Here is a 15,775-nt window from a genome sequence, read left to right on the forward strand (position 1 = left end):
CTGGCTCCCTGTCTCGTCTGTTTTGTGGTGGCTCCATGTTTCTGGGACACCCTGGGTCAGCCAGTGAGACCCCAGCCAGCGAGCAGTGCCACCTGTGTATCAGTGTGATATTTAATTTTAAGTGTCAACATAGAAAGGTTTATACAGATAGAAAAACATTACACACCATCCACAACCGTCCAAACAAGGAGGACCCTCTGCACCATGAGCAGACGGGCCTCTGTACCGTGAGCCTCGGGCAGTGGGGCTGGGAGGGGCCCTGCCCTCCTCCCACCCCGACCTCAGTCTTAGCTTACAGGGGCGCTGAACCCCAGCACCCTGGCCTCTCGTTCTGGAGCAAAGACAACCGGGGGAAAGGGCCAGGCAGGCACGGGAGCCCTGTCTGTCTGGGCCCTGGGCCAGCCCCGCCCCGCCCCCGAGCCCCGGTCAGTCAGCGGGGAGCAGAGAGGCAGCCAGAAGCAGGCCCAGCAGGTGGGACTCTCCACCCTGGCTGAGCCATCTGGGGCTTGGTGCCAGGCAGCAACTGTTGACCCCCCTCCGTCACGCACATGGGGGCCGAGGCAGGAGGCTGAGCAGAATGACGGGAGAGGAGGGGACAGTCTTCGGCATGTGCAAAAGCTGCTGCGGCCGCAGGAGCTGCTGGCCTGGCTTGAACTACCTGGTCACATGCTCCATCATATGCCAGACTCAGAAGACCTGAGGGCCTGGAGGGAAAGAAGCCCGGTGAGACCTGAGACCAAGCTGGCCGAGGCGGCCTTCCAGCCCGGCAGCCCTGGCCCAGGCTCTGCCTTACCCGAGTCTGACTCTGGCTGGAGACAGACGTGGACGTGGTGAACTCCGAGTACTTGTTCCCGGTGACCATGCAGGCCCACTTCCGGTACTCCTCCCTCACCTGGGGGCCCAGGGTGCCAGGTCAGGGAGGAGCAGGGGGGCCTCGGCGGCCCGCCCGCCCCCCGCGGCCGCACACCCACCTTCTTGTTGAGCAGGCAGTGCAGCACGAAGAGGAAGAGGCCCTGCAGGCAGTTGAGGACAGAGAAGACATAGGACAGCATCCAGCTCCGCGGGTCGAACATGAACAGGCCGAAGACCCAGGTGCAGCCCAGCACGAAGAGCTGGGCGACGGCCGTGATGGTCAGCACCCTGGGGGAGCAGGGCAGTGGCAGTGCGCCGTCGCCCCTCCCCTCCCGCAGCCCCCGCCGCGCCCCTGCGCTCACCTGAGCTTCTTCAGCTTCTTCACGTCCGGGTTGATCTCAGAAAACTTGAGCGTGAGCTTCCAGACGGTGGTGACGAAGATGACGGCGTTGCCCTGGGCGGGGGCACAGAATCAGGATTAGGGGCGTCCCCGGGGCTCGCAGGGAGAGCTGCCCTGGTGGGGCTCAGGCTGCGGGGGCGGAGCGGGGCGGTTACCAGGATGATGGCGATCACGGGGCCCAAGAAGCTCCAGAGGAAGCCGCCTCTCAGGTCCAGCCAGCAGCTGGGAGAGAAAGGGGATCCTGTCAGGGCCCTGGCCCGCCCCCGGCCCCCGCGCCCCGCGCCCCCCCTGCGCCCCCCCCGCCCCCCACACTCACTAGCGCGGGCGGCCGTAGCCCTGCTTGTTGGCGGCCGCCGAGATGGCCACGATGAGCAGCGGCACGCCGTAGCCGAGGAGGCAGAGCCAGCGCGTGCGCAGCCCCTGGCCCTGGAACACGCGCACCACGAGGAAGTAGAGCTCCAGGCCCTCGAGGGCCATCCAGCAGAAGGCGGCCAGGAAGCAGTAGTGCAGCAGCCCGGCCACCAGGCGGCAGCGCAGCCCCACCTGCGCGGGCGGCCACGTCAGCGGGCGGGGCCACGTCACGGGGCGGGGGCGGGGCGGGGGCGGGGCGGGGCGGGCGGGGCGGGGCGGGGCGGGGCGGGCGGGGCCGCGTCGGCTGGGGCTGGCCCGGCGCTCTCAGGTGAGAGCGGGACCCCCACGGGCCGGTGCTCACCTCACCGCCTTGGTTGTCGATGCCCGCCAGGAAGATGGCGGAGCCCACGAAGAGGCAGATGCAGAGGTGCAGGTGCAGGGTAGTACGCGAGCCCTGGATGGGCCGCACCAGCAGGAAGGTGAGAATGCACAGCAGCAGGCAGACGAGCGACAGCGCCAGTCCCACAGTCGTGATCAGGGCCAGCAACTCGTCCTAGGCGCAGGGCGGTGGGTGGGCCGCCGTCAGCACCCTGAGGTTTTCTTGCCCTCCTTGTGGGCCCAGACTCCCGGGCCTGGCCTGCAGGGCTCTGATCAGGTGGCCCACCTCCCCCACCTCCTCTGCCTGCGACGTCTGAGCAGGCCTGCTGTGTCTCTCATTCTAAGTCACCCCACCCCTGGGCACAGCAGGGCTCCCCCTTCTCTTATGCTTCCCTGGCCACCTCCTGATCGGCCTCCCCACTGTGCACCCAGACTGCTCCTCCAATAAGGTCCCCAGTGAGCCCTCGCAGGCCACATCCCTCTTCTCCACCACTGAGGGGCCCACCTCTCTGCCCTGTCTCCTGCCCCTCCCACACCCGGCCCTGCCTCATGGCCCTGCCTATGAGCTCCCCAAATCCCATGGCCTTCTGCCTGGACCACCAGCCTCTCCCCCTCTGTCTGGCCCATTCCAGGTATCCCCATGGCCCAGCGCATCTGTGGCCCCCTGGGGCCACATCCAGAAAGCTGTGCTCCGTCAGGAGTGTTTAGCAATATTTAACAGCCAGTTCAGGGTGGGCAGTTGGGAGACTGGCCAGAGCAGAGCCTGCAGTGCCAGCCACACTGTTTAGTTGCTGGCTCATGACAGGGTCTGGGGGGTCCCAGGGAAGGGGCTGGGCTGTGCAGCAGGGGGCATCCTGGGTTGTACATACAGAACCAGTCGGGCCGCACCACCTGGCCCCTCGGCCAGCCCTGCCTGCTGTGGGCCTCTCAGGGTGGCCCCGGCCCTCACCTCCACATCGTAGTGGGCCATCAGGACGGCAAAGCTGCTGAGGTGGCTGCACTGGCAGGTGGTGCTGTTGTTCCGGCTGCCCAGCGTCCGGCACCCTGAGGTGGCCCAGTGCCCGCCCCCGTCGTCAGCTCCCTTCCAGAAGGCACAGATCAGCTCCTGCCGTGTCCCGGGCTTCTCTGGCTGTGGGCAGGTGGGGTTGACCAGAGAGGTTAGCCTGGAACCCCCCTTGGGTCCTGAGCGCGGGCTGAGGCTGAGGATGCTGTTCATTTGCAGCTTCCCGCTGAGCACCTGCTGCGTGTGCCAGGTGGGGGCGCAGCAGTGACCAGGGCAGACCCACGTCCCTGCCCTGGGGGGCTGACACGCTCGGGGAGACAGAGGGTAAATAATAGACCTGATAAGTAAGTAAACTAGACAGTGTGTTGGAAGGTGTTAGGTGCTATTTAAAAATATAAAAAGAAAGACACAGCGGAGGGGAAGGAGAGCTGTGGCTCCAGGTTGTAATTTTCAATCAGGAGGTCCGGGGAGGCCTAAAAGAGAAGGGGACATTTGAACACACTGGAAACAGGGAAAGGGCTGAGTCACGTGAGGGAAAGGTGTCCCAGGCAGAGGGCACAGCAAGTGCAAAGGCCCTGAGGTTTGAGGAAGGAGCAGAGTGGGCGCAGGTGGGCTGCAGAGGGACCACTGTGACCCTGGCTACCGGGTGAGCAGTGGGGCTGACCCCTCCCCGCCCCAGGACTCACAGGGTGGGAGAAGGCGAAGGTGACCTTGGGGTCGAGTTTCGTCGTGTTCGTGTTGCTCAGAAAGACCGAGTTGACGGCCGAGAGGAGACTCAACTGGACGCCATAGAGGGGGCTTTCGTGGGTCTCTTCCAGCTCGGCTTGCCTCTCCGGGTCCAGCTGCAGGGAGGCGTTGGCCAGCAGTTTCTGCATGTTGGGGTTGGAGAGGATGCCTGCCACGGCGGGGCCTGCGGACAGACACACCGGCCCGTCTGCCCTCCCTCCTCCCTGAGATGCCTCATCCAGCTGGCCATTCCTGGGGGCCCGTCTGACCCTCACCCCTGGCCACATCCCAGCCCCCTCCCTCTCCACGGGTGCCCCCGCACCCTGCCTTACCCGACCCCGCAGCCCCGGCCGCCACAGCCCAGTCCAGGAGCATCCGTGCGTGGCTCTGGCCCAGGGTGACGTTCCCATGCCCCTGCTCCTGGATCACCAGGGACAGCTCTGAGGGGAGAGGGGCAGTGACTGGGGGTCCGGGGCAGGACACGCGTGTAGGGCTGGGGCGGGCAGGGCAGGACGAGGCCTCACCTGTGCCTTCAGGAGACTGGTAGGTGAAGGAGGCTCCAGGCATGGCCTTGGCGAGGGTCCTCAGGACTTCTTCCAGGCCCGAGAGCAGGTGGGTGACCATGTGGTGCCGGTCAGGCAGGGCCAGGGTCTCCAGGTCCCCGGGGGCTTTCAGCAGCTCATCCACTGACTGGATGAGGTCCTGGGGGTGGTGGGTGACAGCCGCTGGGCCATCGCACCACAGGGGCCGCCTGAATGACCCAGCTCTCCCCCACCAGGGACACAGGAGGACCACCCGGGGCCTGCGGAGCACACCCGGGCGTCATCGAGACCCCGCAGGAGCCAGAAGACCAGTGAGGGCGCAGCCTGTGTCCTGTGTGTGTGTCACAGCCACGGCGCTCAACGTCCCTCAGGACGGGCCTCCTGCCCCTCCGCCCAGAACAGTTGCCACGAGCCACGTGGCCGTCGGGCACTGGAAATGTGGCTGCTCCAAATGGAGCTGAGCTTGAAGTGTGAAACACGCGGCAAAATTGCAAACACTTAGTTCAAAAGAATGTGCAATATCTCAGTGACATTTTTATGATTCTGTGTTGAAATGGTAATATTTTGGATCTATTGGGTTAAAGGCCATTTTCTCAGTAATTTCCCTTGTTTACTTGTACTTTTTTTTTTTAATGTAGCTACCAGGAAATTTAAAATGACATACGGGCTCCCACTTTTCTACCCGCTAAGCGTGCACCAGCTCCACCGTGCGCCCCCGGGGGGCCAGCTGCTGTTTCTGGAGCCTCTTCTCTTAGTTCATTTATGAAGTGAGGAGATGGGCGGGGGTCACTTGCCTGAAGTCACACGGCAGGGAGGGGCAGTGGGTGGGGCAGGGGATTTGAACCCTCGTGACCCAGCTCCAGAGAGAAAATCCTTAACTGCTCCCTTCTCCCCCTCGAGTGCACGCGCGCGTTTCAGGCTGTGTGGGCACGTCCGCGCTTGAGTAACCGGTGTAGACACAGTGTGTATATGGCGCACATGGACATGAGTCTCCCTGAGCAGAGGCCCTGCTGGGGCTGTCTCCACTCACACGGAAGCATCCCCCAGACACCGCAGGGGACTGTCCTGGGCCCCTGGGTCCTGCCCCTACCTGGACGGTGTCCTGGGCCGAGGCTGGTGTGAAGCGTCTGCGCAGATCCTGGACTCTTTCAAAGAAGCCTGAGAGACGCTGGGGGGAGGGGAGCAGAAGGGGTCAGGGAGTCAGGGAGCCTCGAGGGTGGGTGGGGAGCTTGGGGAAAACTGGCTGACGGGGGTGGGGGGGGTGGAGGGGTGGGGGGGGTGGGGGGGTGGGGGGGGGCGGGATTCCTGCCTCCTGGTCCCTGCTGGGGGCACTCACCTGGCTCTGGATTCCAGGGGGCGGAGTCCAGGTGGGGAAGGACATCTCTGCAGGGGACAGACAGGGGTTCATTAGGGCTGAGAGGGTCTGTGCTCGTTGGGGTGGAGTCTGGGGTCGTGTCAGATCAGGTACCTTCGCACACAGTGGTGTTTTGGTTGTCCCGGAGCCCCGGCAGGGGTGTCCACCCTCGGCGGCAGCGGCACCTGTATGAGCCCACGGTGTTGACACAGGCGGTGGAGTTGTGACATGGATGCTGACTGGAGCTGCACTCGTCGACATCTGGGGACACGAAGATGGGGTCAGGCCAGGTCACAGCCTGGATGAGGCCCCTCTCCCCTCCATGCCCCGCCCCTTCTCCATATTTGCATCCCCTGGCCCACTCGCTGGAGGTGATGCCACTTGGTGACGGCACACCCCGAGTGGTGACCCCAGGTCATGGGGAGTGCAGAGGTGACTAGCAGGTGAGCCGGACGGATGTGCAGGTTGTGAAATAGTGGGACCCTTCACCCCAGTTAGTAATCAGCTGCTGCCTGGGGTCCCGTGACCCTTCCCCGTGGTACCCCAGCTCCTTCCCCAGGACCCCCAGATCTTTTCACATTTGGTCTCAAAAGGCATAGTGCCTGGCCCAGCAGGCACCCCCAGCCTTCATGCTGTTGGGTCTGCTTGGGAGCCATCGAGTATGTGAGCAGCTGTTCTGGGTGGGGGTCCCCAGGAGTGCAGCCGCCGAGCTCTGGACCTGCACAGACGGTGCTGTCTGGGCCTTCGGGGGACCCAGGAACCGGCTTCCAGCCAGGGCGGCAGCGGCACTTGTAGCTGCCCACGACGTTGAGGCAGTGGGTGGAGTTGTGGCAGGGATTGTGCCCCAAGGCACATTCGTTCACATCTGAGGACAAAGCCAGAGGGTCAGGCCCTGCCCTCCACTCACTGCACGCCCCTCACTGCCCGGCACTAGGACCCCAGCATTATTGCACGCGCCACCACCTGGTGAACTTCACCTTCACCCTCAAAGCACCATATGGTGGCCTCCCTGCAACGTGGCCTTGCAGGGACCATGGCCCCCAGTTTACAGGCAGAGAAACCAGGAGGGAAACTGAGTCATGAGGGCTGGACTTTTTGACCAAGGACTCTTGCTGGCTCCATCCCAGGCCCTGGTCCAGGTTCCCTTTCTGGAAAGTGGAAGTGACAGCTTCCTCTGCTCCCGTGTGACAGACGAGGAAGGGGCGAGGTCTAGGGGTGCTCTCAGGGGCAGGGGGATCCACGGGGGACCCAGGCCCAGAGACCCGTCTGCCTCCCTGCTCTGTCGGGGACCTTCAGGGAGGCGGTCCCCTGGGCAGGCTCCACAGGTGTCAGCGTCGCAGGGCCTGAGGATCGGCTCCTCCTTGGGTTGCAGGACCCGCCTCGGCTCCTTCCCAGTCCATCCAGCCTCGGTGTCTACCCGGGGCTCTACCTGTGCACAGATTCGGGTCCTTCGGGTTGAGCTCCAAGCCGGGCGGGCACGTGCAGGTGTAGCTGCCCAGGGTGTTGATGCAGACACTGCGGCCTTTACAGATTCTGGGTTTCTGCTGACATTCGTCCACATCTGCAAGGGGAAGGAGAGGTGACATGGCCTGCAGCCGTGGGCAGCCCTCTGGGCTGGGAGGCAGCCACGTTTCCTGGCAGAGAAGCATCTGGAAGGCCCCACTGTCTGTTCCCGGGTGAGTGGGCGCCTTTTCTCATTCACGTGGAGGCCTGAGGATGGATGTGGTGGCCTGGATGCGCTGATGTCCAGAAGTGGCTGGAGGCAGCCTGAGTCCTCCCTGTCCCCAGCTCTGACTCCCTCAGCCTCCCTGGGCATCTCCCAGCCCGGGTGGGGACAGCAAGGCCACCTGTCTCTGAGGATGTGGTCATTGGCCAGGTGGGCCTCCCTGGGATTGAGAGCAGGGAAATGCTGCGTTCCCCGAGCAGCGCTATCCTGGACCCAGTGATGGCCTTTGCTCAGGGTGGATGCTTCTGGCTGAGTTCTCCTTGGAATCCCTGTGAGCATGACAGGACAGTGCTCTCCCATCCACGCTCACTCTGAGACTCCAGCTCCGTGGAAATGGACCACGAGCCACCCATGAGCCAGGCCCCTGCAGAAGGAGGCGTTCAGCAGAAGAAGGGAAAGTGAAGATAGTGCTGGACAGTCTAGGGCGTTCTGGCCAGCGGGCGCCAGGCTGGGTGGACAGTGGGGCTGACTGACATCCGGCCAGGCAGCCTTGGGGCTGTGAAGGTGCCTTTTCCTGATTCCCATGAAGACATCCTCTGGACTGACAGAAGTGGAGAGATTCACGTCGGATCAAGGCCAGCAGTGGGCGAGGGCTGGGTTGCTGGAAGGGGAGCAGGTGCTGATGGGCGAGGGGTGACGGAGGTTTCTGTGTTCTCAGCCCTCGGCCTCCCCACAGAGACGCAGAACGGTGGGCCTCTGCCTCCATCTTCTGGGCCCAAGTGGTGCTCCCTGGATTGGCCCCCTTGGGAGAGGGTCAGCCTGGGACGATGGTCCATGATGACGCCCTCTCTTGCCATTTGGTCCAGACAGGAGCTCTTCTGTCACCTGATTCTCTGAGTTTGTGTAGGGGGTTCCCATGTCACGCTATCCACCCCCGACCCTGCTCCCCCTGGGTCCCGGTCATCCACACTGCCCACGGGCCCATGAGCTGAAACTACTGGGGAGGGTCCGGGCAGCGCCTTGTTCAGAGAAGTCGATGGAGGCTGAGCCACCGGGTCAGGTGCCAGGAGGCATCGTCACCAGCGGGGTTGCCGGCCAGGGGCATGGTTGGCCGGGGACGGTGGGCCCGCCCTCAAGCCTCCTCTGAGTTTCTAGATGGGGGTGGCCGAGGGTCTGAGGGGCTCCTGGTGGCCGAGCCACGTGGCACCGCTGGGGCTGGTCTTGGGTGGCAGTAACTGATGGCGGCAGAGAGGACACACGGCCTGCGCCCCAGCCTTGTTTGATGCCAATAAGACGCCTGGTAGGCAGGGGCGGAAGGGACCCTCTGTGGGGGGTTCTGAGCCATGGGGTTCAGAGAGGGTCGGGGGACCAGATGGGGGCCCAGGATGGCCTCTGATGCCTGGAGAAAGTGGGGTGAGGGGCCCAGGGCCGGCCCAGGCTCCTGCCCCAGCACACTGCCTGCCAGGGCCCGGGCGGATGCATCTGTGGTATGGCGACGGCTGGAATGAGGTGGGGGCTGCACAGACGGCCCGGCTGATCCCGGCACAGAGGGCGGCACAGAGGGCGGCAGGCCCTGGCCCAAGCTAGCAGGCTCACTCTCCTCATCGCCCACCCTGAGGCCTGTGGGGGTCCCTCTCCCACCTCGCTCTTTTTTTTAGGTAGCTCTGAGCTAACTGCTGCCAATCCTCCTCTTTTTGCTGAGGAAGCCTGGCCCTGAGCTAACATCGTGCCCATCTTCCTCTACTTTATATGTGGGATGCCTACCACAGCATGGTGTGCCAAGCAGTGTCATGTCCCCACCCGGGATCGGGATCGGAACCGGGGAACCCTGGGCCGTGAGAAGTGGAACATGCGCACTTAACCACTGCGCCACTGGGCCGGCCCCTCCCACCTCGCTCCTGTTCATCCCCGTCTCTGCTCAGCGGCTGAGTCCTCTTCTCTCAGCCCTGGCCTGCTTCAAACCCAGCAACGCGCCGCCTCAGTATCCACAACCACCACTGCCTGTGCTGGCGGCTCAACAGAGTGGGCGGGCAGCACCCCCGGCCCGGGCACAGTGAGTGGGATCCACGACCACCATGTGCAGTTGTGCAGGTCGCTCACTGCAAGGATATCCAGCCAAGGGGGCAAGTGGGGGCCGAACACCAGCTCTCTCCCCCTTCCCCAAGCACACTGTGTTCACCTGGCCACAAGCGGCCTTTGTCCAGTTCACGTGAAGACTGTGTCCGCTGGCCAGGCCACAGGGATGGGGCACAACATCCACCCACAAAGGGCCCCGGTGGACCAGCAGCAGGTGGATGGAGCCCCCCCGCCGCTGGGCTCCAGGAAGGTGCAGGTCCCCCTTCCCTCCGGCCAGGAAGCTCTGCTGCCCTGGGCCTGCACGCGGGAGGGGCTAGGACCTGCGAGTCCGTGGTGTCCCCACCCCCCGCTGCAGGGCGGTGTCCTCACTCCCATCCCGGGCCTCCCCTTCTGGCTCCGCCCTGCCCGCCTGCCCCTCAGCAGGAGTGATGCGGTGCCGCCTGGAGGCTGCTCCTCCCAGCCTGAGGTGGGCGCCAGAACCAACAGTGTGACTGTGGCAGGGCCCGCCAGGGCTGCTGCCCCCTGAGCGCCCCAGGGGCCGGCCCAGGATGCCCGGAGAGGGCACCTTCGTTGGACACGATGATTCTAATTTTAAAACCCAACGGCCACCACTGTTGAGCGCTTTGCAACCTCATGCACCTTCCCAGCGATTCTATGAGGGGCCACATTGTCACCTCCCTTCTACAGATGGGTGGACTGAGGCACAGAGAGGCCAGCCAACATGTCCAAAGTCACACAGTTAACAAGAGGCAAAGCCACTTTTGTCTATAAGATGGGAGCTCTTTTTTTTTTTTTTACAAAAACACAAAGTCACAATAGTATTATCACATCCTGCATGTTAACAGTGATTTCTGGACGAGCACCCTGGGTGGGGCCACACAGCCAGCGGGCGCAAGCTGGGGTGGGCGCCCTTGGCTCTGTGCCGCCTGCCTCTCTGGGCTGGAGGGACAGGCGCAGGAACCTCGTCCCCACCCAGACCTGTAAGCCGGGCCCTGCCCCTGGACACTGCAGGAGTGGCTCAGGTGACCCCAAATCTCACGACGAGGGGATGGAAGATGAGAGGTGGTTCTTACCTTGACACGTGTTCTCACTCTCGTTTCTGAACGTTGCTGCCCCAGAAACGAGCCCATATCCTGGGCTACATGTGCAGTAGTAGCTCCCATCCACGTTCTGGCAATCCGCGAATTTTCCACAGGACACCGCCAAGGGTGGTCCACACTCGTTGATGTCTGGAACACAACAGGGCAGAGGGTCACCTCCCAAAGGTGAGAGTTCCTTCAGGGCAGAGATCCCATCGCCTACCGGACTCCCCAGCAAGGGGCCTGATACTTAATCAGTGTCTTTTTGGAAAGAATTAGCCTCTCAGGCAACACTGCTGAGGCTGGGCCGTGGCTGGAGCAAGCACTTCCTGAAGAAACCCACTGCAATATTGTGATTTATAAGAAATATGGATTTGCTCATTCAGATGACCAAAATATATTTTCTCATATATATTCGGCATTCGCACACAGTTCCTGGCTCACAGTTCCCACAACCCTTGGAATTTCCTAAGTGTTGAGAGTGATAACCGTGTCTTTTGTTTTGTTAACGAGGTGACCTTCGGAAAGCACCTAAGGATGGGAGCTGGTTGCCCAAGGAGCACAGTGTGACTAGAGGGTTGGAACTTTCAGACCCTCCATGCGCCCCTGTGGGAAGGGAGGGGGCTGAGGTTGAATCAGTCACCGGTGGCCAAAGACTTAATCAATTGTGCCTATGGCATGAAGCCTGCATAAAACCCCCCAAAGGACAGGGTCCAGGAGCTTCTGGGCTGGGGACACGAGGAGGTGCAGGGAGAGGGGCCACTTGGAGAGGGCCTGGGGCCACGTCCTCCCGCACCTCACCCCCTGCGGCTCTCCACCAGGCTGTCCCTGAGGTCTGTCCTCTTCCCACAGACCGGCGTCTAGGAAGTAACACGCTTCTCTGAGATCTGTGAGCTGGGCCAGCGAGCTGAGCGAACCTGAGGAGGGGTCTGGGCACCGCGGACTTACAGCGCCTGCTGAAGTTGGGGGGCAGTCTTGTAGGACCAAACCCTCAAGCTGTGGGGTCTGACGCTCTCTCCCGGAGACAGTGCCAGAGCTGAGCTGAATCGCAGGACCCCCAGCTGGTGTCCCGAGGGTCGCTTGTTGGAGTGGGGACCCCTCCCCATGGGGTTGGCACCAGAACCCACTGACCCACCCAATTAGTTCACTCTTCTCGGCCCTGGGGCTGGCATCCCAGATGTGGACACAGTGGGAAGAGCCGGAGTCGGGGGTGCAGACGCTCTGCCACCGCCCAGTCCTGAAGGGTCCAACGAGGCCCACGTCCAGCCTCCTGGAGGCCGGCTCATCCCTCTGCAGGAAGCCATGCCTGTCCACTTCGATTTTCCACCTTCACATCTTTTCCTTTCTTTTCTCTGCTCTTGCTGACGATCCCAAGGACAAAGGCTGAGGCCCCAGCCAGCCACCACATCCCCTGAGGGCCCTGGGCTGTGCCCCACCGTCCCCACGTGCCCCCACCACCCCAGGCCCCGACTGTACCGTCACAACTGTCTGCAGGGCTGGTGATGATCTCCCCAGACCAGGAGCTGAATCCCGAATGGCAGCGACAGGTGGCGGCATTGACACATACGGAGTTCCGAGGGCACCAGGGAGCACAGCCTGGAGGGGCAGAGGCTGCGGAGGCAGAGGCTGTGGGACAAGGACCATGGTCAGAAGGTGAGGGCTGGGCCAGGGGCTGGGGGCCGGGGCAGGGTCCAGGGTCCCTCCCCAGGCTCTGGAAGTGGGCCCAGCTGCTCCCAGCAGACTCACCCCACTGCCCGCCTCCAGCTTCCGACAGAATCAGCAAGACACCCAGCACTGGAACAGAGAGAGGGAGGGTCAGGGTGGACCCCAGAGCAGGGATGAGTTGGCAAGGCTGCAGGGTGACGGGTCTGAGGGCAGGGCTGCCGACACCCAGAGCTCTGTCCATTGCTGGGGAGAGAGCCAGCAGGGGCCACTGCCTGGGCTCCCACAGCCTCCAGCGCCATTGCCTGGGGTGGGTTTCAGGAACCGAGGGATGGGGAGGGGCCTGAGCCCGGGGGTGGGGGTATTGGCTCTGGCTGACCTTCGGGCAGCAGCTCAGTCAACAGACTGGAGCGAGGCAGCCTTGGTTCAAATCCCAGACCTTGGTCAGGTTAGCCGCCTCCCAGTGCCTCAGTTTCCCTTCTGGAAAATGAGGACGGGACCCACTTTCTGACTAGGGTGTGAGTCAAGCACGCAGACACCACCCGCTGTGTGGAAGTGTGCGCCATCATCATCATCTCTTTATGGACAAACGACGGGTGGGACCAGGGCTTCTCCTGGGTCCTCGTGAATCTACTCCCGCCCCAAATCCTTCCTGGGGGACACAGGTGCACGACACCACGCCCACAACGTCTGTCAGCCCCAACGGCTGGCTTGGGACCCAGCGGTGACGTTTCACCCCAGGCTCCCCACACACAGGAAGACGTGGTGGGCTCTTGGGGTGGCGCGAGTGGCCCCTCCTCCTGGGGCATGTCCTGGGGGCCTCCTCAAGTCCCAGGGCCTGTAAGATGGGGTCTTTTTGCCGTTCATGAGAGGGACAGAGAAGGAGAGAGAGGAAAGAGAGAGGAGAGACAGGGGCCACCTGGTGGCATAGTGGTTAAGTCTGGCATGCTCTGTGTTGGTGGCCTAGGTTTGCAGGTTCGGTTCCCAGGAGCAGACCTACACCACTCATCAGCCATACTGTGGTGACGAGCCACATATAGAGTGGGGAGGAAGATTGGCACAGATGTCAGCTCAGGGCTGATCTTCCTCAGCAAAAAGAAAAAAACGTATGAGACACAGAAACAAGGAGACAGAAAGATGGAGAGAGAGAAAGAGACAGAGACAGAAAGGAACAGAGAAAAGGGAATAAAGACACAGAGAGAAGAGAAAGGAGACAGAGAAGGAGAGAGAGAATAAAGAGATGAGAGAGAGAGACAGAGAGACAGGCAGAAGTTAAGACGGAGATAGAGAGAGATGGGCAGAGAAACAGGGAACCCGGGCAGAGAGGCCAAGATGGCAGAGAGATGGAGGGGGAGATAGAGGAACAGTCGGATGGGGCAGTGGAAACTGGGCAGGGCTGAGGGGCAGCAGGTGGAGGCTGGGGAGGCCATGGGGAGACGTCCAGCCAGTCCCTGCCCATCTGGCATCTGGGGACAGCACAGACACGGAGAATCCAGGGTGACCCAACCGGGGGGGGGGGGGACACGCGTGAGTCACTTCCTGGGCCCCGGGAAAGGCTGACTCAGCGCTGCCCCTGGAGGGGCTCCCCGGGGAATTCCGGGGTCCTCATTGTGAGCTGGCTTGAGGGGCTGTGGGGCTGCAGACCCGAGGGGGCTCTGGCCGCTCGCCCCTGTGTCCAAACCTGATATCCAGCAGGCTGGTAAGGGGCAGAGACTTCGCTGGGCCCAGAGGCCCTCCCCACCGGGGTAAACTGAGGCCGGAGCGCCTGCCCCTCCCTCACGTGAGGCCCCCCTCTCTTCCTGCGATTCGGCCACAGGGCTGGGCTAGTTCCCCGCTCGCCGCGCCCCGTTGCCCAGTTCCTCTTTGCCGGGCAGACCACAAAGCGGCCCTCCCGACGGGAGCCCCGCGCCGCCGCCCAGGGCAGGGGCTCGGCTCGAGCGCCCCCAGGCTGGGAGCTTCCGGGGGACAGGGGTCCGCAGACCCGCGCGGGAGGGCGCTCCGGGCCGCGCCGCCGTCTCCTCCGGGGCCCTGGCCGTGGCCCAAACAGGAGCGGGCAGGCGCTGCTGGCGGGCGGCTGCGGCCATCTGGTCCGCTCCTCGGCCGGGCCGGAGCGGCGGGCACCGCCGAGGGACCCCCGTGCTGGGACCGCCGGGCAGGCCGCCGCGCGCTCTCTGCTCTCCGCTCGCTGCGCGCAGCAGGCGGGGCGCGCACCCCGGGAGCCTGGAAGCGGGCTCACCGCTCGGCAGGTGCAGAAAGGGAGGCTCGGACTCCGAGGGGGCCGCCCGCCCGCCGCCCGCGCGCCTCTCGGATTCCATCTCCCGCTCCCGTCGGGGGGGTGGGGGGCGCTGAGCTCAGGCCTGCCCCGGGCCGGCACAGGGAACCCCCTGGAAGCTCCCCGAATGCCACTTTGTCACTCTCTTTGTTGCCCGATTGCTCGGGCGACGTGCGCCCGGTAACAGTTAGGACCGCCGGGGAGGCGCGTCCACGCGGAGCGGAGCCTCAGGGGCCCGCGGGCTCTGAGGACGGACCGGTTCTCCGTTCAGAGCAACTGCCCGCGGGGACGGCCCAACGGTCCCTTTCTGCCCCTCCGTCTTCCCCCGTGCCTCAGTTCCCCCTCTTAGGGAGCGGCCCCTAAGCGGCTCCCTCAAAGAGCGCAGGGGGCCCTCTGGGGGGGGGGTGGTCTCGGAGCAGCGGGGCTCCCGCCGGGCGTGGGGTCCCGGGCGCCGCCCCTCCCTTTCCCCGTGCTCCCGGGGCCGCCGGCCGCGCCTCGCACTCTCCACCGAGAGGGGGTGACGTGCCGAGGGCTGGTGCCCGGGGCTCCGGGGTCCCCCCGAGGGGCTCAAACTGCTCACCGTGTGGGACGAGAAGGCCGCCGCGGCGGGCGCCTCCCATGGTGGGCCGCGCGGGGGAACCCAGGACCGGGCAGGCGTGCGGCTCCCGCGCTGGGCGGCGCCCCGCGGCCCGGGCCTTTATGGAGGGCGGGCGGGGCGGGGGGGGGGAGGCAGGGGGCCGGGCCTTTATAGGTGGGGAGCCGAGCGTTTATAGAGGGCGGGGAGGGGGCCGGGCCCTCCCCGGAACTGGCGGCGCGGCTGGCAGCCAACAGGAAAGGGCGACAGCGGCGCAGAGCCCGGGCGGTGCAGGCGCGCTCGCAGCGGCCAAGCGCAACCTGCCCGCCCTCCGCGCGGCCCCATCCGCGCGGGTGACGAGCTGTGGCGCTGGCAGGGGCGTCTGGCCCTGGGCCCCTTGGCTCTTCTTGGGGGGGCGTTTAGCTTGGGGAGGGGCCTCGTCCGTCAGAAGTCACCCCGGCTCCCACGTTGGGGACCGCCCTGCGCCCGCTGCCCGGCATGCCCGTCTCCACTGCCAGCCTCTGAGCTTTGCAGACGAGGAAACAGGCACAGAGACGCCCGGGTCCAAATAGGAGCGGAGAGAGCGCCAAGGGGCCCTTCCCGTCCCCAGGCCTTCCCCCATCCCCCCTCAGCGGGGCTCTCCTGGCCAGCGTTCCCCTGGTGAGAAATTCGTATTTCGGGAGCTCAGGACACATCGTAAATCAACAGAGAATCACATGAGAGCAGAGCTGTTTCCTTCTGGAAGAAGTCACATGGCCGGTCTCCCGGGCCATCTAATAAATTAAAAAAAAAAAACTTGCATTTTAAAAGCGGGTAATCTGAGCCAGGCCTGATTCTCCT

General features: G+C 64.0%; 1 protein-coding gene across 3 annotated transcripts; it reads right to left on the reverse strand.

Annotated features, from left to right (window-relative positions):
- Positions 1-97: 97 nt before the first annotated feature.
- Positions 98-15,231, reverse strand: ADGRE5 (adhesion G protein-coupled receptor E5). 3 transcript variants are annotated; one of them, XM_070625205.1, is made up of 20 exons: positions 14,942-15,231; positions 12,174-12,221; positions 11,904-12,053; positions 10,422-10,577; positions 7,036-7,167; positions 6,325-6,471; positions 5,721-5,867; positions 5,589-5,635; positions 5,343-5,420; positions 4,235-4,412; positions 4,043-4,150; positions 3,671-3,894; positions 2,931-3,110; positions 1,965-2,156; positions 1,569-1,795; positions 1,408-1,474; positions 1,215-1,306; positions 972-1,140; positions 794-892; positions 98-704 (listed from the first exon to the last, which is right to left on the reverse strand). In XM_070625205.1, the coding sequence occupies exons 1-20, from the start codon at positions 14,979-14,981 to the stop codon at positions 675-677; spliced, it is 2,511 nt and encodes an 836-aa protein (XP_070481306.1). In that variant the 5' UTR covers positions 14,982-15,231; the 3' UTR covers positions 98-674. The 3 variants fall into 3 exon arrangements, with proteins under 3 accessions (XP_070481306.1, XP_070481307.1, XP_070481309.1); XM_070625206.1 differs by lacking the exon at positions 6,325-6,471 and having other exon boundaries at positions 14,942-15,100; XM_070625208.1 differs by lacking the exons at positions 6,325-6,471; positions 7,036-7,167 and having other exon boundaries at positions 14,942-15,187.
- Between the last annotated feature and the right edge of the window lie 544 nt (positions 15,232-15,775).

This window comes from Equus przewalskii, chromosome 6 (assembly GCF_037783145.1).
Source record: "Equus przewalskii isolate Varuska chromosome 6, EquPr2, whole genome shotgun sequence".
NCBI classification, from domain to species: domain Eukaryota; kingdom Metazoa; phylum Chordata; class Mammalia; order Perissodactyla; family Equidae; genus Equus; species Equus przewalskii.

Coding starts and splice junctions, on each gene's coding strand:
- ADGRE5 (XM_070625205.1), bottom strand. CDS start 14,981: ATGGGAGGCGCCCGCCGCGGCGGCCTTCTCGTCCCACACG. Junction 5,636..5,720: donor AAACACCACTGTGTGCGAAG/GTACCTGATCTG, acceptor TGTCCCCTGCAG/AGATGTCCTTCCCCACCTGG. Junction 5,421..5,588: donor CCCCTGGAATCCAGAGCCAG/GTGAGTGCCCCC, acceptor CCCTCCCCCCAG/CGTCTCTCAGGCTTCTTTGA.